This window comes from Callospermophilus lateralis, unplaced genomic scaffold, assembly GCF_048772815.1.
Source record: "Callospermophilus lateralis isolate mCalLat2 unplaced genomic scaffold, mCalLat2.hap1 Scaffold_323, whole genome shotgun sequence".
Classification (NCBI taxonomy): Eukaryota; Metazoa; Chordata; class Mammalia; order Rodentia; family Sciuridae; genus Callospermophilus; species Callospermophilus lateralis.
Window position 1 is genome coordinate 741,804 of NW_027513809.1, and position 24,600 is coordinate 766,403.

The 24,600-nt window shown below is 44.8% G+C and overlaps 1 protein-coding gene across 1 annotated transcript in view; it reads left to right on the forward strand.

Annotated features, from left to right (window-relative positions):
- Positions 1-24,600, forward strand: part of LOC143386391 (leucine-rich repeats and immunoglobulin-like domains protein 1) — an 85,601-nt gene that overhangs the window by 13,544 nt on the left and 47,457 nt on the right. Inside the window, 1 exon segment of the mRNA XM_077108274.1 lies at positions 23,676-23,747. Within this exon segment, the coding sequence (XP_076964389.1) occupies positions 23,676-23,747 (72 nt within the window).

Consider the following 24,600-nt stretch of genomic DNA (forward strand, 5'->3'; position numbering starts at 1 on the left):
CCCTGGCTGCCCTGTCTGTGGCTCAGTGTGCTGGGTACCTATAGCTGGTAGGAATCAGAGCAGTTTAATGTGGCTGAGAACCCTTCAGGAACAGCTTCCAGGAAATGGAAATTATTTTAAAACAAATTGATGTGGTTTTTCTGTCAAACCTACTTGGAGCATAAACAATGTTGGCCTGTAAGCTGCTCCCCTCCGACAGACGGGCCCGTGTTTAGAGTGTGGCTTTCAGCAGAGTAAACATGGGTCTCGAAAGCGAGTTGTCACTGTGTGTGTCTGACTCGAAAAGTAAAAGTAGTGCATGCATGGAAAGGGAGTCTCACAGACAGTTCTGACATCGGAAGGTGGCATTTCTCAGTCATTTATCTTCCTACCACCGAAATTACCACTTCCTTCCAGGTTTTATTTATTTATTTATTTACTTATTGATTGATTGATGATTGATTGATACTGGGGATTGAACCCAGTGACACTTAACCACTGAGCCCCATCCCCAGCCTTTTTTGTATTTTATTTAGAGACAGGATCTCCCTGAGTTGCTTAGGGCCTTGCCAAGTCCTGAGGCTGGATTTGAATTTGCGACCCTCCTGCCTCAGCCTCCTGAGCTGCTGGGATAACAGGTGTGCACCATAGCATCTGGCACCAGTAAAGGTTTTAAAAGTGAGAAGTCCTTTGGTGTTGAAAGGATAAAAGGGAAAGAAATACCCAGTCAATGTCTATGGTGAGATAACTGATTTCATTTTGCTCCTTTGCCATCTGGGGAAATCAAAAACATCTTGCAAAATATTTTACTATGTGTGTGTGTGTTGGGGGGGGGTGGGTGTGTGTGTGTGTACATACACTGACACCCTCTAGACTGTGCATCTCTTGAGTTCTCTGCCGGGTTCAAGGTGGTTCTCCCACCCCCAGGGACAATATCAGCTGCATTAAATTGGCCACAGCCTCCCTAGAAGGCAAAACAATGCTTTTAAGGTCCTGATTATGTATTAATGAACAACCAGGCCAAAGCACACTTGCCAAAAAAGCTACAAAGGGAGAAAGCCACCTGTATCAGAGTGAACTTTGCTCTTAGAGTGTGGATGATGTTGGGTGGAAGGGGTTTATTGCACAAGAGGAGCAACTGGACTCTTTGATGTGGGTTAGCATCCTGGCCCCATTAGGTTTGGGGACTTCCCAGTGAACTGCATCTTTGCTAGCCTGGCAGTGCTATTCGGTAGTGCCTGGGTATTGAAAGAACTGTTCATGGCCCAGAGTACCTGTCTACCTGTGCACGCAAAGGTCTGGCCATTCATACCCATTTCAAGTCACCTTAAATTTGAATGTGACATTAGCCAGGCATGGTGGTGCCTGCCTGTCATCCCAGCAGCTTGGGAGGCTGTGGCAGGAGGATCATAAGTTCAAGGCCAGCCTCACCAACTTAGTGAGGCCCTCAGCAACTCAGAGAGACCCTATCTCTAAATAAAATACAAAAAGGGATGGGGATGGGGCTCAGTGATTCAATCCCTGGTATTAAATTAAAAAAAAATAGAGTGACATTGAAACCCCCAGTCTCCACACTTTTCCTCTGCCAGGACTTTTCCAGAAATAGCTTGCTCTTATTGTCAACTGTGCCTGCCCAACCACAGGAAGGGGTTAGATCCTAATCTTAATCTAACTAATTTATTTCCCCTATTGTGGTGACATTTACTCCTGCCTTCTGGCTTTTTCCTAATTTCTGAATGACAGGCCACTGGGAGCCCTGCTTTCCACAGCCTTATTAAATAATTACTTAAAAGAAGAAAAAAGGATGCTCTTATGAAATCCTGAGAAATTGTTTTCTGGTGAGGGATAAACTCCAGCTGAGGTCTCTTGGCTCCTTCTGGGAAGCAGAGAGAAGAGAACTTGGTGGGAGGGAGTTTGGGTGGTAGTATCATGGTTTCACCATCTTAAATTTGGATATTTTGTCGGGTCTCGACTTTATTTGGTACTTAGAGGAAAAGGTTATTTCTGCATTTTTGTGGTACAGAAGAAACTGGGCAACTTTTTCCCGTCTGGGATTTTGAAAGCCTGCTAAGACAACAGGACTATTTCCCCAGGCATTTTTGTATTTTAATTAGAGACAGGGTCTCCCTGAGTTGCTAAGGGCCTCATTAAGTTGCTGAGGTTGGCCTTGAACTAGTGACCCTCCTGCCTCAGCCTCCTGAATCCCTGACTTCCTAAGTCATTGAGGCTGATGTCAAATCTGAAATCCTGTGTCAGTGTCCCAAGTCACAGTTATTATACACAGGTGAGACCCTGAGTTTTTAGGATATTCAGAATCATTTAGTCATCACCACTCATTCTGGAACATTTTTATCACCCACACCAAATTCTGTACCTGCTGACAGTCCCTCCCTGTTCCTCCTTCCTCCCATTCTCTGGCATGACCTAATTCCTGTGTCTGTGGATTCACCTATTCTGGGCATTTCATATAAGTGGAATCCTATAGTGTGTGGCATCTTTCATACTTAACTGTAGTGTTTCCAAGATTTTTCCATGTGTAGTGTGTATCAGTCCTCATTCTGTTTAAAAACAATTTTTTTTTGGTACTAGGGATTGAACTCAGGGGTGACGAGCCACTGAGCCTCATCTTCAACCCCGCTTTTGTTTTTAATTAGTTGTAGATAAATCCACAGTATCTTTATTTATTTTTAATGTTGTGCTGAGGATGGAACTCAATAATGCCTCACACGAGGCAGGTGCTTTACCATTGAGCTACAGCCCCAGCCCCCTCAGCCCTTTTTTCATATTTATTTTAAACAGGGTCTTGCTGAGTTGCCTAGGCCCTCTCTAAGTTGCTGAGGCTGTCCTCAAACTTGTGATCCTCCTGCCTCATCCTCCTGAGCCACTGGGATTACAGGTATGCACAACCATGCCTGGCTCTTCATTTCTTTTTATGTTTGAATAATATGCAGTAGTTGAGCTATACCACATTTCATGTATCCACTTACCAGTTGGTGGACATTTAGGTTGTTTTGTCTTCCTGGATGTTAAGAACAATGCTATTGTGAACATGTGTCTACAAGTTCTGCATGGGTGTATGTTTTCCTTTGTCTTGGGTACTTAGTGAAGAATGGGGTTGGTGGGGCAGATGGCAACTCTTAAACTTTGAGGAACTGCTAGGCTGTTCCTGAGGAGGCTGTGTGCACCTTTTCTCACTGTCACCTGCATTGTATGAAGTGACCCATTTCTCCACGACCTGGCCAGTACTCAGTATTATCCTAGAGGATGTGAGGTAGTTTTGATTTGCATTTCCCTGTTGACTGATGAAGTTGAGCCTCTTTTCCTGTGTTTATTCTCTAGTTGCATGTCTTTATAGGAGAACTGTCTACTCAGATCTTTGCCGTGTGTTAATTGGGTCAGCTGTCTTCCTCTTGTTCGGTGTGGGCAGAGCTCATCATAAAAAGACCCAGGTATTCCAGTTTCAAGTCTCACACCCCAGATAGTTCTGCTTCTCCTCTCCAGCTTACCTTCCTCAGGTGAGAAGAGATTTCTTTTTAAGGTTTTTCAGATTTCTGAGATCTTCCAGTGGAACTGTAAAGGGGTACTACCATTGCTTCTCAATTTATGAAGAGGTCATAGCTCAGTAACCCTTCAGAAGTTAAAAATGTTCTAAGTCTGAGATGCATCGAAAAGGCCCAACCTCCTGAGCATTACGGGGGCAAGGGGGGGTCAGCAGAGTGGGTTGTTTTCCCCCTGTAGTCACAAGGCTCCCCCTGGGAGCCGCAGATACACTACCACTGCCCACAAACCACCCAGAGGGCATTCTACCTCTGTTCCAGATCAAGTATGATTTCTCCTGAATGTATCTGGCTGTTGAACCACTGTAAAGTCAAAAAATAGTTAAGTAGCCAGGGTGCTGTGGTGCACACCTGTAATCCCAGCACCTCCAGAGGCTGAGGCAGGAGGATTATGAGTTCAAAGCCAGCCTCAGCAACAACAGGACCCTAAGCAACTCAGGGAGACTCTGTCTCTAAATAAATTACAAAATAAGTTTGGGGACGTGGATCAGTAGTTATGTGCCCCTGGGTTCAATCTCCAGTATCAAAGTTAAAAAAAAAGTAAAAAAAAAAAAATGTTATAACTATCCTTGTCTATTAACTGGCCCCATCTCTGTGGGAGTAAGGCGGGTAGTAAATGTGGTTGAAAAGAGCAGTCACTATTCCCTCTCTCTTTTTTTTTCTTTGGCAGTACTAGGGATTGGGCCCAGGTCTTCACATGGGCTAAGCTAAGCAAGTGCTGTCCCACTGAGCCCCAGCCCCAGCCCAAGCAGTGGTGATTGTTGGAATGAATCCGCAATTCCAGATTGTTCAGGGGAGCTTATCACAGTGTTTGCTAGTAGGAGAATGGGAGAATCTGCTCTGCTCTAACGAGATTTGCTGTGTGTGTGTGCATTTATTGATCTCCCCGTCTGACTGCTTTCTCCACTCCAGGGAGATCCTGCCTGTGCCGCTGCCTGAGCTTTGCAGCTATAAATTAGAAATGCAGCACTGAGGCTGTCTAATTGTGGGCAGGGTAATTGCTCTGGACAGGTTTACAATATGAAGGTGTGAAATGCTTGCTGCAGAATGGAAGCTGAGGGAGGGATGACATCTCAAACTCGGGTGGCTGCAGGGTGGTGGGCTGACACAGCTAATTGAAAACTATGGCCCTGGTGACTTTTAATGGGAAAACAAGAAACCAGAGAGAAAGTACCTCATGGAGTCCCTCAAGGAGGTCAGCACTGAATTTCTGCAAAACACTTGGAACCTCTGAACTCAGTGTGCATGATCAGACCCTCTGGTTTTGGTTTTGATTTTCTACTCTGTAGTCCCATTTTAGAACTGAGTGGAGGGCAGGGTGGGAGGGTTGGGGAGTGGTAAACTGGCAAGAAGACCTTTTAGGTGCACTTTGAAAGGATCCTGACAGCCTCACCTGAGGGGACTGCTCAGTGAGCTGCCTGGTCATTGGGCTGACCTGTCTAGGCTGACCTCTGCAGGCAAGTGAGGTAGCCCTTGGTTGACCCACCAGGTGGCATTTCATTTTTTTTTACTTTATTTTTCCTTTTTCTTTTTTTTTTAAAGATGTACATGACCGTTTGGTATATTTTGACATATTCTACATACATGGAATATAACTTATTAGTATCCCATTCTCGTGGTTGGACATGATGTGGAGTTTCCCTGGCCGTGTGTTCATATATGAACATGGGAAAGTTCTGTCCATTTCATTCCACTGCCTTTCCCATTCCCACCCCCCTCCCTTCCCTTCATTCCCCTTTGTCTGATCCAGTGAACTTCTTCCCTCCCCCACTCCTTTATTATGAGTTAGCGTCCACACATCAGAGAGAACATTCAACCTTTGGTTTTGGGGGACTGACTTATTTCACTTAGCCTTATAATCTCCAGATCCATCCATTTACCAGCAAATGCCATAATCTCTTTATGGCTGAGTAATATTCCATGGTGTATAGAGACCACCTATTCTTTATCCATTGACCTGTTGAAGGGCACCCAGGTAGCTTCCATAGCTCAGCTATAGTGAATTGAGCTGTTGTAAACATTGATGTGGCTGCACCACTGTAGTGTGCTGATATTGTGTCCTTGGGGTATATGCTGAGGAGTGAGATAACTGGGTCAAATGGTAGTTTCATTCCAAGTTTAATGAGGACTCTCCGTACTGCTTTCCAGAATGTAATAGTAGGCATTTTAAAACTCCTGAATAGACCTTGGAGTTTCATTTATGATGTTTAGAATCTGGGAATCTGCATTTTAACAAATATTTTAGTTGTAATTGGACACAATACCTTTATTTCATTTTTATATGGTGCTGAGGATTGAACCCAGGGCTTCGCACATGCTAGACAAGCGCTGTACCGCTGAACCACAACTACAGCCCTGGGAACCTGCATTTTAAAACCTACTAGGAACGTTGCTTTGGAGTCTTGTGTGCAAGAGCCCCCACCCTACACTTCCTGGGCTCAGCTACAGGTCCTTGTGTACCCTAAGCCCTGCCTTCTCCTGTAGTTTCTTGATACCAGCAACTTTCTGAGATCTGGTCCAAGTAGGACTGGGTAGATTCCCCTGCAGAGCTTTTTCTGGTGTGCCTTGTATTCCCCTTCAGGTCACAGATTAATCTCCTTTCACCATGGAGGGCCATTCCAGAACACCTAGGTGTGAGATTGGCTAATGTCTTCATCAAGAAGGCCTCTGGAACATGTCTCTGCTTCCTGGCTTGGCCTGGTTTCTTCTGATTGCAAATTCCTTGAGGGCTGAGCCTATATTGTTGACCTGAGTGACTCTGGAGTCCAGCACCACTCCTGGCACATATCAGGTGCTTAAGACACAGTCTTGTGTTCAATGACCTTTAAACCAATTGTGCACGGCCCTTGGCTTTTCTGCTGGACACTTTTCTCCTGTTCGTGAAGTGCCTGCCTCTGCACACCTCTCAAGGTGACCCGCTGTTGGCTGCCCTATACATCTGCCCTTTTGTTTGGTTATTTTTGGGGTGCGGGTACCAGGGTTTGAACTCAGAGGCACTCGACCACTGAGCCACATCCCTAGCCCTATTTTGTGTTTTATTTAGAGACAGGGTCTCACTGAGTTGCTTAGGGCCTTGCTAACTTGCTGAGGCTGGCTTTGAACTTACAATCCTCCTGTCTCAGCCTCCTGAGCCCTTGGGATTACAGGCATGGGCCACTGTACTCCATTGGCTGTTACACTTTTGTCCCTGGGGTTAACTGTTTGCCTTTTCAGGACCACTTGTACACATTGAGATTGGTAGTTGGTTAAAACCAAAAAACCAAAACCAAAACCTGCACTCATTTCCATTCATTTCAAACTCCATGGTCACAACTTGCAGAAAAGTCCTTTCAGAGGCATGATGGAAAATGTGTGGAGACGGTGCAAGTGATAGAATGTCCCTTGAGGTGTGTGGTGGTTAATATTTGACTTCTTTAGTGAGTCTTACACGGACCTATGTGGCGTTGTTGCTATTATGGATTCCTGAACCTGGGTTGTGCTGTGGCTTACAGTAAGTCCCCAACTTTGGAGCTAAGTCAGGCCCTGAGGTTTAATTCCCTTTGGTTAAAACAACAACCAGCGACTGTTGGGTAATCCTCCTACAAGCAGCAGATTGGAGGCACTCAACTAGTGACTGGAGAAGACTGCATTGGGTCCCCCTTTCCCTTTACCTTGTCCCCAGTACACCTAGATAGGATTTTATGGTTCTGTCTCTGGCTCAAGGAAGAGAGGTGGTGAATGGATGGTCTGTGGGGAAAGGGAATGCAGGGGTGTGTCTGGGATGCCAAGGTGTGTCTTCATGGAATGAGACAGGCTGCCTTGTGGCTTGGCATCTTTGGAGGTTGTCTGTTTAGAGGGGCCAAATGAGAAATGGGAAAAGCATGATCACTATAATGTCTTATAAGCAAAGCGGGGCCCCTTGGTGCTGCATCTCTGCATTGCCAAAGCTGCCTACCTGGACTGTGTAACCCAGAGGCCAAGAGACTGGGCTTGTGGTGTGCCTGGCTTCATATGCTTGCAGTGCTGCCTGCTCCTAATGGCCACAGAAGCCATCGGTTAAATGAACCAGTTGTTCAGTGAGAGCAAGAAAAGGAGTGTTTGCACAAACCACCTTTAAAATTTCTTATCCTTGGTGAAAGTCAGTGGGTTTGTGAATTATTAACAGGAGTGTACATGAGGAAATACTGGCTGTTTAAATGTTATATATACTTTTTATATAAGGAAAGAAATGAAAGCTGACTACACCCTCAGCTGCTACCTTTTTCAGCTGTGGGCCTGCTCTCAGCAGAGGCAGGAGGCTGGCCATTGGCAGACCACATGGGCACATGGGCACACGGGCATCATGTCAGCTCATCACTCACAGTCACATTTTGCTTAGAAGGCAGTGAAAGTGTTTTGCAGCCTGTTGGGAGGTATAAAGGTGAAGGTATAAGTTCCTTACCAGTGCCCAGAGTCCTGGACAGGGACATGGGAGGGCTGCCCATCTGCTGGGGAAGGTTGTGTCATCAGAAGGGTAGTGTAGCAAGTCAGTGAGAGCTAGCCTGAGAAATCTGTCCTGTCACTTGCCCTGGGCTTGCAGGTCCTTCTTTAATTTGTCACTACACAGAGAGCCATCCACTAGGGCTTTGATTTACACAGAAGGGTGTCCCCTTGGTGCAAGCCAGGAAAGCTCATGGACAGAGCTCCAGCTTAGCACCCCATTGAAGACTTTGAGTTTTGGGGAGAGACTTGGAGAAAATCCATCTGTGAACCTGGTTTCTACTATGCACAGATATTTCCAGAGTCCCCAGAGCCTCATACAGTTGATATATATTTAATTTGTGCTTATTAGTTATACATGACAGTAGAGTGAATTTTGGCATCATACATACATGGAGTCTAACTTCCCATTCTTGTGGTTGGACATGATGTGGAGTTTCCCTGGTCGTGTGCTCACATAGGAACACAGGAAAGTTCTGTCCCATTCATTCCACTGTCTTTCCTGTTCCCATCCCTCTCCCTTCCCTTCATTCCCCTTTGTCTCATCCAAAGTACGTCTATTCTTCTTTACCTGCCCCCCTTATTTTGAGTCAACATCCACCTCTCAGAGAGGACATTCAGCCTTTGACTTTTGGAGGATTGGCTTATTTCATTTAGCATCATAATCTCCAGTTCCATCCGTTTACCGACAGATTCCCTAATTTTGTTTTTCTTTATGGCTGAGTAATGTTCCACTGTGTATATGTACCACATTTTCTTTATCCATTTATCTGTTGAAGGGCACCTAGGTTTGTTCTATAGTTTAGCTATTGTGAATTGAGTTAACAGTTGAGATTAATGGGCTAATTATTTCATCTGATGTTTACCTGGGAAGACAAATTGTGACTCACCTTTACTGGGAGTGGTACTAGTGGTGGTGTGTGTGGCAGGGGGCAGAAAATGGGAGGCCAAAGGGGAAGGGGGGAAGGAGGAAGATGTTGAGGAAGGTTGGAGCTGAGCATAAAGAAGGTTTCTTTATAGCTTCTTCCATGCTGGCTGGAGTTGCCTGCTTGGTGAGGAAGTGACACTCAGAAATGCCTGGGTTCAGTTACTTTCCTGCGGGGTCTAAGCCTTGCTCATTTCCAGCGCAGGAGCCATGCCTAACCTGGGAAGGGAGAGAACAGGTGCCTCATCTTCTTTCCCTGCCTCTTGATTGTCCTCAGGTGCAGTGCCATTTGATATTGGTTGTTCTACAATACTTGGAGAGCATTATTCTCAAACTGCCAGGATTACAGCCGACATAGTCCGCGGGCTCTGCAGCCAACCAGCCAGCCTCTATGGCAGTGGCAGAGAGGAAACTCAAGCTGTAAATGAATCTCTGTTTGGGGGCTTTGTAGTGGCAAATGATGTGAATGAGTGGATTGAAAAGGGTGCCTGGTTTATATGGCCATGAATACCCAGGCTGTAGATAAATATTGACACCAATGGTGGGACAGGCCTACCATTTGTCTCCTGCCTCTAGGAAGAAAAGCTCTTTTCTCAGGTGCTTGTGACCTTATAAACCACCGTGACAAGTTGGTGCCACTCGGGATTTGAGAATGGGTGGTTTTCATCTTGGGCTTGTGCAAGCTTTAGCCTAACCAGATCTAAACTTGCTTTGGCTTATTGATCCCAGTTGTGTTTGTTGCAAGTAAATGTTTCCAGCACAGTTTTGCCAAGTCATGCTTGTGTGACCACACAGACTGATCTGGGGTGGGAGCTCTGAGTGGGGGGAGGACTTCAGAGTGGGAGGCCAGTCCTGGAGACTTGGTGAAATAAGGGTCGAATCTGATATCTGGATGCCCTTCTGAGCCAACTGGGCCTGCATCCTGAACCATGCTTTCATCTCCTATATTTTGGGGGCATGGAACAGAACCAGCCTACAATGGAAGAGGGTGCTGGATTTGCTCCTGTGAAGTATGCAGCAGCAATCGGTACTTACCCCAAGGCTGTTGTTCTTGTGGGAGCAAAGTTGTATAAGAGTTCCTTGATACAGGACAAGATGAGCAGGGGCTTTGACAAACTCAGACTTAATTTTGTCTTCTTGCAAAGGTGATGGCTAGAACCCGAGACTGTGTTCATTGAATAGAATGCTGTGAGCAGAGACTTCCCAGTGTTTTCAAGGTAGCTGCCACAATGGATGTCTGGGCTTGGTGTGAACCATGGGGTTTGATTTCCTGCTCAGACGTGAAGAAGCCCTGTGAACTGAGTCAGCACAGTGAGGATAGAGTATCTACAGATCCACAGGGTAAGGGTGTGTTTTTTACATTTCTGTAAGTGGAATTGTCTTTTCGTAAGGTGGTTTGTTGAAAAAAAATAGGACTCACATTCTGTAGGTACGGTAATAATTATTGGCTGAGGTACAGTTTAGGAAGTAGAATTTATTGATAAGATCCACTTTTTTTGGTACCAGGTTGAACTCAGGGGCACTTGACCACTGAGCCCCATCCCCAGCCCCATTTTATATTTTGTTTAGAGACAGGGTCTCACTGAGTTGCTTAGCATCTCACAGTTGCTGAGACTGGCTTTGAACTTGTGATCCTCCTGTCTCAGCCTCCCGAGTGGCTGGGATGACATGTGTGCGCCACCATGCCCACCTGACAGGATCCACTCTTAAGACAAATGCCTTGGGAGTAAATGACCTGGAACTGCACACGAATGTTGTTGAGTGTAGATACAGAATATATGGAAGAGGTGAGGCATCTTTTTAGAGGCCTTGGTGAATGAATGAGTCAAAACAAACAGAACCCCAAAGAAAACCACAGCCAGGTTTCCAATTGACATAATGCTTGACTGTATTTAAGGATGGAGGTCACACAGATTATCTGATGCTTTATCCCTGTCATTTCATGGCATGTGAAGTTTCTTTTCGGGGGCAGGTATTGAACCCGAGGCACTCAACCACTGAGCCCCATCCCCAGCCATTTTTTGTATTTTATTTAGAGACAGGGTCTCACTGAGTTGCTTACAGCCTCGCTAAGTTGCTGAGGCTGGCTTTGAACTCATGATCCTTCTGCCTCATCCTCCTGAGCTGCTGGGATGACAGGTGTGCTGAAGTTCATATTTTAATAAGAAACCAGTCTGTAAAATAGTGCCTGCTGAAAAGCCGTGTTGTCAAACCCGATTTCATATATTCTCAGCATTTCAACACCCAGCAGTTGAGGTCTTGCCACTGCCCCACCGTGGTGGGGAAAATCGTCTTTCAAGTTGAGAGTGTTTGGTTATGTCATAGTGTTATAGAAAGAAACACTTTTGCCTCTTGGCTCCAGCTGAGCATTTCATAGCACACATAAACCTTAAAAAGCCCCACGGAAAAATGGGCAGCATGAGATCCCACTTTGATAACCAAGCCACTAAAGTCTGTGACTCACTGGGCAGCTGACCTTGCAGATCTCTGCATCTTCTTTTTTTTATTTTTATTTTTTGGTTCTGGGGATTGAATCCAGGGCTTTGTGAATGTGAGGCAAGCACTCTACCAACTGAGCCATATTCCCAGCCCTTCATCTTCTGTAAAATACTTAGCCAGAGATAATTGTGCAGCTCTTGAAATGTTGTGAGTAGATTCTGTTTTCTCATTTGGTTGGTTGAGAGCTTTCAGTATTAATTATTGGTACAGTATTAATTTTTGTAGTTAGAGTATTAATTATTGGCTGAGATACAGTTTAGGAAGTAGAATTTACTGCTAAGATCCACTTTTTTGGGGGGGGATACCAGGGATTGAACCCAGGGGCACTCAACCCCTGAGCCATATCCCCAGCCCTATTTTATGTTTTATTTAGAGACAAGGTCTCAATGAGTTGCTGAAGGTCACTCGAATCTCCGGATTCGAGTGGCCTTCATTTTTTGGTTGTGGGAGAGTCCAGAAAAGGGAGACAGGTTAAGCCTAGAAATGTTTGAAGGAACCTCGCGCTTCATCCAGGGCAGGACAGCATGAGTTTTATATTTGCTTTATAGATTCTAGACGCTCAGGCTTCACACAGGCATGAAGAGAGGTCACAGAGATGTTGTGGGGGTGATTTCCATTTAAAGATAAAGGACCTGGGCAAGTAATGGAAGTGATGGGGCCACCTGTGGGCTTTCTTGTCCAGGGGATTCCTTATGAATGGCTTCACTCTTTTGTCCTTTAATTTTTTTTATTTTTTTTTTGTAATTTGGTATGGAGGTGGGGGAGGAAGAGAGTCCAGTAACATTAAGGTAAGCTGTTGTTTGTACAAATGTGTTTGCTTAAGACAATCCACTTTCATTTCCTTCTTTGCCTGCTTGAGGGAGGGAGACAGGCCACTTATGATACGTTGGTCCCTTTGTAATCCAGAAGTAGATCTGGCTAGAATCCCCACCTAACTACTTACTTTACTAACAAGAACAAAAGCTTCTGATCACTGGTGTGTCCTGAATCGAGTCAACACCAAGTTTTATTTTTTTAATCTTTTGTCACACATTTCTATAATAGGAAGGGTTTACACTGATATTTCCTCTGATTGGATTATGTCGGTGAATTTGTCAGAATGGGGGTTAAGTGAAAAAGGCACAAAATGCCTTGACTGTTTCCTGATTCCTGGAAACTCCAGGGTGACAGTGACTTTTAAGGATTCAGAGGGAGAGAGTGTTTTTTTTTTTTAATTTGTTTGGACCTTTTTATCTCTGTCTTTGGCACCCAGAGGAGGAGTAATGTATGGTTGGGGGTTTAATTCCTGAAGAATCCAGTTAGTGGCATCGGATTTTCTTATCCTTTTATCCCAGGGAAATCCTGGGGTATACCTTCTGCCAGAAAGACAGGCTTGGCATTTGCCACCTTGTTCCTGTGGCCAGGAGTACTTTTATGAGGCTATGTTAAAATAGTTATTTTCCTCCCTGTGCCTCAGGTGTGGGCCCAGAGTGTGGGAAGTCCTGAGTGTTACAAACAGACTTGTGCTAGTGTTGGAGAAGGAACTCAATCACAGGATCTCCTAGGGGGTGATTGTGTTAGAATGTATGCAGTTCTGATGCATGGTACCAGGAAGTCTTCCCAAAGGTTACTGGTTTGCATTTTTTTGCCCTAATTAGCTATACATGACAGTAGAATGCATTTTGACACATCCTACATAAATGAAGTATAACTTCTCATTCTTCTGGTTGTACATGATGTAGAATCACACTGATTGTTAATCATATATGCACATAGGGTAATAATGTCTGATTCATTTCACTGCCCTTCTCACCTACTTATCCCATCCCTTCTCTTTACTCCCCTCTGCCTAATACAGAGTACTTCTGTTCTTTCTTAGCCCTCATCCCTTTACTGTGAATTAGCATCCATATACCAGAGAAAACATTTGACCTTTGTTTTTTGGAGGGTATTGGCTTATTTCACTTACCATGAGAGTCTCCAGTTCCATCCATTTACCTGCAAATGCCATAATCTCATTTTTCTTTAAGGCTGAGTAATATTCCATTGTGTATATTTACCACATTTTCTTTATCCATTCATCTTTAGAAGCGTACTTAGGTTGATTCCATAGCTCAGCTGTTGTGAATTGAGCTGCTATAAGCATTGATGTGGCCATGTCACTGAAGTATGCTGATTTAAAGTCCTTTGGGTATAAATGAAGGAGTGGAATAACTGGGTCAAAAGGTGGTTTTATTCCAAGTTTTCTGAGGAATCTTCATACTGATTTCCACAATGCTTGCACCAGTTTGCAGTCTCACCAGCAATGTACCTTTTCTCCCACATCCTTGCCAACAATTATTGCTGCTTGTATTCTGGATAATTGGTCTGCATCCTTTTTGGATGCACCCCAAATGAATGAATTTTAAAGCTGCAACATGTCTTTAACAGATAGACCGAATCTTACTCTGGTGGTTGTGAAGGTAGGTGGACTCCTGAAAGTGCACATTTATAGGGGCAGAGGGTACAGGTAGAGGTGTTAAGAAAGAAGAACCATATAATCTGTAAGCAGAAGCACTTGGAGAACCTCAGATTCCAAATTTATCTACTTGAGTGAAGCATCTTTTTCTTCAGCCTTATCAATCTCTCGCTACTTTGAGTTGTTTTCACTACTTCAGAGGCAAAAGTCTCCACTGCCTGCCTCCTGAGCATGGTTTTCATTTAGGAGACTCCTCCATCCCTCAGCTGGGAGGACCTCCAGCCTCTGGGCCAGAGCTGAGCACCTTGTGCTCCCGGGATCAGAATGGCTCCCCTCTGGTGCCATGGGTGCCGCCTCTTGGGCCTGCATGGCCTCTTTGGGGACAGGGAGGCATGGCCATCCTCAGTTCTGCTGGACAAGGTCCAGGATGGGGTAACTGTGGTGTGAGTGGTAGATATGCAAAGTCCTGTAGAGCTTAAAGACTCTGAAAGGGTAGCTTTGGGATTCCCTTATGGAGCCTGTAGAACAGGGAGGCAGTCCTGAGCATCAGGAATCACTTCTGGCCCTCTGCTCTCCTTTGCCATTTCTACCGAGCCTCCCTGTAATGCCAGACTCAAATGGCAGCTTTATGTGCATCTTTACTGCTGATGATCCCAGGGACGTTCCCTGGGAGGGTCAGGTTATGGCAGGTAGCTATCTCTTCCCTGCCCAAAGGCCATTTGCTTCTTTAGTATTCACCAGCTGCAGGGCCAGTGTGCCAGGGTGCCTCTTCTTAATTAAATTAATTAATCTTTAGGGGCCCATGATGCACGGACCATGTAAATGAGTGACTGTTAGGGAGATTTGTAGGCTCCCCCGCATGCCCCCAGGACCAGCCTCCACCAAGCCCACCTAAACAACAGAATCCACGATACACTTAATGGCTTCACGGACCAGGCTACAATTTTGGTAGGAAAACCAGATCCTAGATGCTCCTGTTTTAAGGTACGATCCACTGCCTTTGGTGATGGGAAGAAAAACGGTCTGGGCCTCGTGATTATTTAGTTTGGAGGTTTTAGATAGATGAACAAGGAAATACTCTGTTGCTATGGAAGTCAACTTTAATGGCCCTATAGATGAATGCTAATGAGGGACTTGGCCCTGGGATTGGTGGGGGTTCATAGCACCTTTGGATCACCTGCCGCTTGGGCTGAGGGTCTGGGGGCATGAGCTCCTCTTCTCACTTGGCTCTAATGCTGGTGGTGTGTCTTGCTCTTCCCTCTCTAGAAGGTCCTGGTTTCTTCGCCGTTTTATTTGTTAGTTTTACTTCCTAGGCTCCGTGCCTTGGTTTACCCTTCTCTGCTCTTTTCTGAAGAGAACAGTGCTGTTTTTACTTTCTTTCAGAGTCAGCCTAGAGAGGTCTTGCATTTTTTTCTGATAAGCCTTTCTCATCACAACTGCTCTTCCCTGCTTTGAATGTCACCACCTGGACTCAGTGTTATCCACACCATGGATGACAAATTCAAATAGCCACTTGGATACCTAACTGCCAGTGATCCCAGAGGGCCTGGCTGAGTAGCAGTAAGGAGTGGTGAGGTCTTGGCACATGGGCTGCTTGCCAAGCATACGGAGCCCATTGTCGGTATCAGCAATGCTGTCCTAGCTGTGGTTTTTAAAAGAAACTGAAATATTTATTGATTTATTTAGGGAAACTTCAGGTGTTTCCAACTCATGTTCAATCAGAAACCAATTTCCCTGCATCCTGATTTTGGCCTAAGAGGTACCTATTTTCATTTTACCCTATGCTTGCCACCCAAGGGCCTTTGGCTACGGTTATTTGGTTAGCAGTCTTTACCTGACCCATAGGTTATGAGGTCCTTCAGGTCAGGGACTTGATCTTACCTTAATTTATATCAGAATTTTTGACAGTGTAATTATACATGGTAAGTGCATGCTCAAATATCTGTCCAGGCTTTTATTGGATTACCAGAGGAAGAAGATATGTGTCTGTCCGACAGGACAGGGAGAGAGATATGAACTTAAGGTGGAGAAGCCTCCCACCTCACAGAGTTACACAGGCAGTTAACGTCTAAGGTATTATACTTCAGAGGCCCACACTGATTTGCTTAGGAGATTTTAAGGAGTGAAAATAGGCAGTGGCTTTGAATCCTTATATGGCTGATATGTGTTATCTCCTCCTGAGTCACCTCCCTCATTCCCGCAGAGAATGGTCTGTGTCATGTTTTCACAAATTAAAATAATCATGACTCTCTACTGAACTCTCTGAAATGTAATTGACCCAAAGCTCACAAAATGAGCTGTATGAATGGTGTTGAGATTCAAATCACTTTTCTTTTTTAGTACCAGGGATTGAACCCAGGGACGCTTAAACACTGAGCCACATCCCCAGCCCCCAGCCTCCATTTTTTTGTTTTTTATTTAGAGACAGGGTCTCACTAAGTTATGTAGGGCCTTGCTAAGTAGCTGAGACTGGCTTGAACTTGCGATCCTCCTGCCTCAGCCTCCTGAGCTCCTGGAATGACAGGCATACACCACTACACCTGACTGAACTCATTCTTTTGCTTGATATTATATGGGATGTCATCTGTCTCCATACCCCAGGGCAGGGAACATACGCTGCTTAGCTTACTTAATAGAGTGGCAGCAAGTACAGCATCTTCTCCTGAGCAGGAATCCTGGGGTGAGGATGCTAGGAGAAGATCAAGTTTAAGGTGCAGTTTTATCATTCTATAATAATCCTTTAATATGTATTCTCAGGCTGTTTGGTTCTGGTTTTCATTAAAGACAGGAAAGCATCACTATGGAAAAAAAGAACATCTGGTAATCTAGGATTTTTAATTTTATTATTATCATTATTATATTTTGGACCCCAGGGATTGAACCCAGGAGTGATTAGCCACTGAGCCACATCCCCCTCCCTTTTTATAGTTTATTAAGAGACAGGGTCTCACTGAGTTACTGAGAGCCTCTCTAAGTTGCTGAGGCTGGTTTTGAACTCACATCCTTCTGCCTCAGCCTCCTGAGCCCCTGGGATCATAGCCAAGTGCCACCATGCCCAGTAGAATCTTTTAATTACTTGGGGGAGGGGGGACACAAAAAGTAATACAGGATAGGCCAAGCAAAACCTGTCTGCCAGCTACATATGGCCAGAAGACTGCCAGTTTTTGACCTGATCTGGACCACTGGCTCTTGAGGAAGTAGTTCTGAGTGACGGGCTTGTTTCTGGCTCCCTGTGTGGCCAGGAGTACAGCTGGGACTCACGGGGTCTTACACCATCTCCTGATGGTTATGCTTTGAAGTCACTTCCCTCTTTCCTCCCTAGCAAGTGTCTACCTACATCCTTCAGCTGCTTAGAATAAAATCATCCACAGCCCCACTACCCTCTGATTTTCCTTTAAAGAGCCAAAATCATCTCCCTAAAGTCCAGAAGTGCTGTCAACATTCTGTTTCCTGGGCCAGGCTACCTGAGAAGAGAGTCCTCCCTAAACATGATTATCCAGAGGTCAAGCAGCATCAGGATTGACAGTGAGATTCCAGGACAGAGCCCCAGAGAGGAAGACCGTGTACGTGGAAATGTGAGCTCCCACTGGGTCAACCCAGAAGCAGGGAATTTTTTGAGTTTCAATGAACTGAAAAAGGCACGTATGAACAAGTGTCAGGGCTGCCTGGAGAGTCTCCTGTTGGACGCTTGTGGGCAACATAGAGCAAACCCAGGGCGGAAGCTTGTGTCTCCTGAACAGCCACTGCCTTGGGATGGAGCTGCCCTAGCATTCAAGTTCAAGAAAAAGAGGTCCCTAAACCCAGAACAAGCAGCTGAGCCTCAAATGTTCCATTAGGCAATGGGGAAAGTAATTGACTGTGTTCTCCCTTCTACAGTCAAACATACAATCCTCACAGGCACTGTTTTATTGGCCCAGTTCAGGGAGAAAAACTCCCCATGTGATTTTTTAATTTTTAATTGTGGGAAGATATGTACAACATAAAGTTGACTTCCTATTTTAGCCATTTCTCAGTGGGCTGTTTGCATGCCTACGTTCACACATCAGGCAACCATCACCACCACCCAGTTCAAGGACCTTCTCAACATCACCAGCAGAAATTCCACACCATTAAACAGGGCTCTGCCCCATGTGTCCACCACCCTTGGAAGCCAGCCACTCTAGATTTCTTGTTGGAATTGCAACAAGAAAACAAAAACCAGATGGTACCTTTCCTCCTGTGCCTTGCTGATTTTGCTGAAATCAGTGCCTTCAAGGTCTAGCCATGCCCGGATAGTGGCACACACCTGTCATCCCAGCAGCTCCAGAGGCTGAGGCAGGAGGGTCATGAGTTCAAAGCCACCCTAAGAACTTAGCTTGACCTTGTCCCCAAACAAAATGTAAACAGGGCTGGGGATGTGGCTGCATGGTTAAGTGCCCCTGGGTTCAATCACCAGTCCCCCCCAAAAAAAAGTCCACCCATGCTGTCACACATGTAGAGTTTCTTTTTAAGGCTCAATAGTCTTCCTTTGTATGGATGTCCCACATGTTGTGTATCTAGTCATCCATACATTTGGGTTGCTACTGTGAATAACACTGTTATGAACACTGGTGTGTTTTCTTAAAAAAAATGTTAAAGAGGTTTTTAAATAAGATTTTTTTTCTTTTAGTGTTTTTTAATTCTTTGATCAATATGCTTACTGTCAACTCATTTCTCATTAATTAAGGAAAGATGCTCTGCACAAAGGGGTGTGAGTTCTCATCTCAGGCCCCAGGAACAATCAGTGAGCTAACCAGTGGAAACCTCAGCTGGGGCTCTGTTTCCAGGTGGCAGCTGACATGACACACATCTAAAGCATCTCACTTATTTCAAGGAACACAGTTGCCCCTTCCCAGGCCTGACATCTGAATGGGTCTTCAGTTGAAGGTTTTAGATTCTCCTGTCAAAATAAATTCATCTCTCAGCAGGACAGATGCCATCCAAGGCATGCCTGTACCTTTCAGTAAGGAGCCCAGAGCTGGAGGGGAAAGAAACCTCAGGGGGGTGGGATTTAGTTCCTGCCAATTGCAGCTTTCGTTAAATATTTTGTCAGCCATTGTCATAACACAAATTTTCCCTGTTCTTTGCACAAAGGGTGCAGAGATCTTGGAACAATGGAGCCCAAGCCCAGCCATAGATATTCTTTCAGTTAATCTGCTCAAAGAGGACCGTGCGGCCCACCATTTGCAGAACACACAAGAGGCACCTCGGCAGAGAACAGCTCAGGTTTTACCCAGGCATATCAGAAAAGGCAAACTGGGTAACAGGGTAGGACAAGAGGGTGCTCAAAAGGCAGGCTTCCTGGCAAGACCCCAGAGAGCCACGGAATGTCAAGAGCTAAAGTCTTTCTATAGCTAAGAAGTCCCATCTCTCTCTAAACCTAGCCAACTAGCCATGTGGCCATGTATAGTTAAACTACCTAACAGTACACAAAATTATGAATTCAGAGCCAGGCATGGTGGTGCAGGCCTATAATCCCAGCAACTTGGGAGGCTGAAGCAGGAGGATTGAAAGTTCAAAGCCAGCTTCAGCAACTTAGGGAGGCCCTAAGGCACTCAGTGAGACCCTGTCTCTAAATAAAATACAAAATAGGGCAGGGGATGCGGCTCCATGGTTAAGCACCCTGGATTCAATCCCTGGTAACAAATATGTATGAATTTCTTTTTTTTCAGTTGCCAATGGATCTTTTATTTAATTTACTTATTTATATATAGTGCAGAGGATCGAATTCAGGGCCTCACACATTCCAGGCAAGTGCTCAGCCACTGAGCTATAATTCCAGTCCTCACTAGCCATATGTCAAGGTTTCAGGAGCTGTTTGTGACCTCATGCCATGATGCAGACGGGCTGTCCATCATCACCATCCATCCAACTGTGCTGGATCTAAATCATAATCAAGCAGTATTTCTAAACCCGGGGATAACCAATAAATGTTTCGAGTAAAACAGCACCTACAGGAGAAACTTGAACTTTAAAAATAAATCTCAAGGGTAGGAGGGTGTAGTTCGGTGGTAGAGTGCTTGCCTGGCATGCGTGAAGCCCTGGGCTCCACTCCCCAGCAGCACAGAGAAAGATGATGAATGGGAGGGTTAGAGGAAGAAGAGGAGGGAGGAGGAGGAGAAGAAAGGAGGGGCCTGGGGTGTAGCTGAGTAGGAGAGCACTTGCCCGGCAAGCAGAAGGCCCTAGGTTCAATCTGCATCGCTGCTAAAAACAATGATTAAAATGATAAATATTCATTTCCTCATAACTCAAGAGATTTGTTGAAAAGGGTGATGAAATATGGTGGGGTGGGGTGTATACTGATGCAAACCCTTTAAAGCACACAAAAGACCATCCTGACAGGGGAAAGGGCCTCAGGAAGGCTTAAGTCTCTTGCAAGATGCTCCCACTCAGAACTGCCCTGAGCGTAATCCTATAGGCTTAATAGGTATTTACCTAATCTGACCAGCACCTTCCTGGATTGCAGGTGAACCACATATTATAAACTTGGCAAATGCTCTTCGGAGCTGGCGAACAATAATTCAATGACTTCTTGGAAGTGGAGAGACAAGAAGTTCCGTTGATTTTTGAGTAACCGGTGGCAGGGAAAACAAGCCCACTTGGTCCCCACAAACCAGTGCTGCCCATAAACTACTGCCTCTGTAGCAAAATGCTTGGTCCCATCTTGGACAAGAATGAGATGCTAGCTCCCCGTGGAAGGACTGGTTTCCAGTTTAGAACCAGGTATTCCTCTTCAGTCTCATTTCCCAGCTAGCCTATGCCCATTTCTCAATCCTGGGTGGACTCCTGAATGTCTTCTTCCTTTGCATAGTTGAAGCCTCCAGATGTTTGCTCAGCTGAACACCACAGCTGGAAAACGGGGACTAGACAACCCAGTGACCCAACTCCTGAGCACCAGTGGGCACCCAGAGATGGCCTGGGAAACGTGTTTTCTGGGGCATCACAGGCTCCGTTCGCCAATCTCTTCCTCCACCTCAGAACCTGCCCTGTTCACCGCAGAAGGCACCTGCTTTTAAAGAACTGAGGAAGAGCGACTGGCCCCTTCAAGATTTCAAGGGGTGCGAGTGAGGAAGACCATATAACCTATTAGTTGTTTAATCCTTTAAGCTTGTGAGACTGTTTCTGCTGTTTTTACCTTCTGAGGAATTACACACAGTACACACTAAGTTCCAATGAAATTACCAACACGACCTTCCCTAGAACCATGACGTAAGGTTTGGTTCCCATTTTGAGAATGGGAAATTTAAAAACAAATTCTAGACTAAACTGAGCACCATGGCACACACCTCTAATCTCAGCAGCTTAGGCAGGAGGATGGGGATGGGGCTCAGTGGGTAAGCACCCCTGGGTTCAGTCCCCCCCCCGCCGCCAAAAAAAAAAAAAAAAGGATTTCCCGTAAGAATTCATATTTTGAGCCTTTCTGGAAAATGAAGATTTACCTATGCTGGCTCTGTTTTCTTAAATGGAGAGCAAATGTCAACTGTTAAGTGTGCTGGTGTCCTGGTCATTTTGCCAGCTGCATGAAGCATCCACTCTTTGCATCTCTTGCTTCCATGGTTTCTGAGAGCCCTTCTGTCATGTCTCCTCCAGGTCATCTCTCAAGTTGCCTGTGATGATATGAATTATAGCCTGAAGCTTGCAGTATCTTTACCTGTAGAAATGGTAGCCACCATCCCCTTCACTTGCCATGATAATCCACTCAGAGTAGAAGAAAATCTCAGTCCTTTTTCTGACATGAGAAATTCTCCCTTTGTGGGTTTTCTTTCTCAGGTCTAGCCTTTTGGTTTCTATTTACCCATTGATAAATACCCCCGAGTACAAGCAAGCCCGCACTTGACTTCAGTATCTGGCTTTAAAAGTTATCACCTGGGCTGGGGCTGTAGAGTGCTTGCAAGCAGCAGAGTGCTTGCCTAACAAGCGTGAGACTCAGCATTCAGTCCTCAGCACCACATAACACATTTGCTTATTTATTTATTTTTATGTCCATCTACAACTAAAAATATTTTTTAAAAGTTACCACCTTCAGTCTTTATGGCCTCTTAATTTCTGGACAAATGGCCTTTAATTCAGGCTGTGACATAAACACAGAGGTACCATTAGTTTCCAGTGCAGCTTGACTTTTATTTAGATGAATGTCTTCCATGTCATAGGGAAATGGCTCTCAGTTCTAGGTTATTATTGATTGAAATGTCTCTGGAGTAACCTTAAAAGATAGCTGCCACTTAGGTGACATTTTCAGAGGCAGACTTTCAACTCCTGATTACTGGGGCTGCTCATTGTCAGGAATGTCAGTGGAATGAATAGCTGAAATGAGAAACATCAACCACTTTGGCCTGCTCAGGCTGGGTGGACTTAACTTTTGCAGCAGGAGTATGGAGTGAGAAGCTGGGGCTGATTTGGAGATCACATCTCATGGTTTCTGTCCCCAAAAGATGAAACTGGTCTAGGTTGAGGCTGTGATCAGAGAAGCTCACCCTTCTTGGTGTTGGAGGGTACAGCTGGGGATGAATGGGAAGAAATGTGTGATTCTGAGCTAGTGAGACAGCTGGTATCACCTGAGAAGGCTGCTCTGCCAGCTTTCCCCTGCCTAGGGTTCATACCAGTGTGAATGTCTTAACACCTGGTTCCCTTCTTCTGTGTGATGATCGTGGCATGGAGATACTGTGCTCATAAAGAGCCTTGTAATTCCAAATCTTGTAGTTTCTTTTTGTAAACAACAACTCAAATTGTGTTTGAGCAATTTTGAGTCCTGAATTCTTGCTTAGACCAGGGTTTCTCAATCTCAGGATAGTATTGACACGTAGGGCTGGATATTTCTGTTGTGGGACAGTGCCTGTGTGCACAGTAGAATGTTGAATAGCAGCCTTGGCCCTTTACCCATTAGACACCAGAACCACCCATTCTCCTCTGTCTTTATGTATCTAGACATTGCCAGCTGTCTCCCCATGGGGGGGTTGTGTGGGGGGGTTCATCGTAAAATCATTCCTGATTGAGAACCACTGGCTTAGACAATAAAAGGCTTGAACCACCTTTTCTTCATTTCTTTACTGCTGTTTGATGTTGATGCATTAGTCAAACATTAATAAAAATGTCATTAAGAATAGCCTTGATATGCCAGTAAATGGTTGGAGCTGGAGACTACCATGCTAAGTGAAATAAGCAAATCCCCAAAATCCAAAGGCCAAATGTTCTCTCTGAAATGCAGATGCTAACTCACAATAAGGGGTGGGGAAAGAATAGAAGTTCATTGGATGAGACAAAGGGGAATGAAGGGAAGGGAGGAGGATGGGAATAGGAAAGACAGTGGAATGAATGGGACAGAACTTTCCTATGTTCATATATGAACTCACAACCAGGGAAACTCCACATCATGAACAAACACAAGAATGGGAAGTTAGACTCCATGTATGTATAAAAGAATAGCCCTGGACTTTTTCAAAGTATTTGGTGCAGAGTATTTGGACCAGGACACCTTAATGTGGATAGGGGTCTGGTTCACTTTAGGAATTCTTTACAGGTTGTTAGGTGATAAAATGATATTGCTTGAATCCATTGCCTCAGGTGCTTGGCATATTCATTGCTTGCCTTTCAGTGCCTTGTTTATGGATGCAAGTGGGCAAGAGAGGTATATTTGTAAATTTCAGTAGCAAAAATGTTACTTAAAATAATGCATGAGACAATGGGTATTAGGAGGGAGAGGGCTTGGATTTTTGGGGGGAAGGGATTAAGTGGGGAAAGATAAAATTTGTCAATTCGGTGCACAATGCCAAGTATAGATTATTTTTTTCCTTTCCTTTACCAGAAACCTGAGTTACAACAAACTCTCTGAGATTGACCCTGCTGGCTTTGAGGACTTGACAAATCTACAGGAAATGTGAGTGCTTTCCCTAAATCTCTGTATGGTTGGTAGAGGGGTGGAAAAATATTGGAGAAAATCCTTTCATTTTGGAACATTCCTTACTCTCCGAGATGGGCAGTGTAAGCCTGTGTGAAGGGGTATTTTCATCATTATGCCTTTACTGACAAATGACAGTACAGTTGTCTGTGGTCAACCACAGTCTGAAAATATGAAATGGAAAATTTCAGAAATAAACAATTCATAAGTTCTAAATTGACGTGAATTATTATTATGAGTAGTGTGATGAAATCTTGTGCTCCTCTGCATGGTTCATGATTTACCCCTTTTTCCATTGTATCCATGCTGTACATCCCACCTTCCCGTTTGTCACTCAGTAGTCATCTCACTTTTCAGGTTGATTGTCATGGTACTACAAGTGCTTGAGTTCAAGTAACTCTTATGTACCTAATAATGGCCCCAAAGCCTGGCTGTGGTTTCTTTTTAGAGTTGAACAAAAATTAAAATTGGGGCATTTCCTCTAACATCATCTGGGCTTCCACTTAACACTTCTTTGAGCACCTTTTTCTATGTCAGGCACTGTCCTGGGTGCCTGAATAAGACATGAAAATGGGGAAGGGGCTCAGGAGAGGAAGGTGGGGCACTTGACTCCGGCATAGAAATTTTGAGGGCACCCCAAACTCAGCATTCGAGGTAATGACTATTTTGATGCAATGCTTAAAAAAAATCAAAATTAATCCCCCCTCCCTCAAATATCTACGAGGAGCAAAATATAAAAACTTTGAACTGAGGTAGAATCAGTACTACTGATCATTTTCCTCTTGCCCAAGACTCCAGCATGGCTTGACATAGCACCGTTGCTGACACTGTC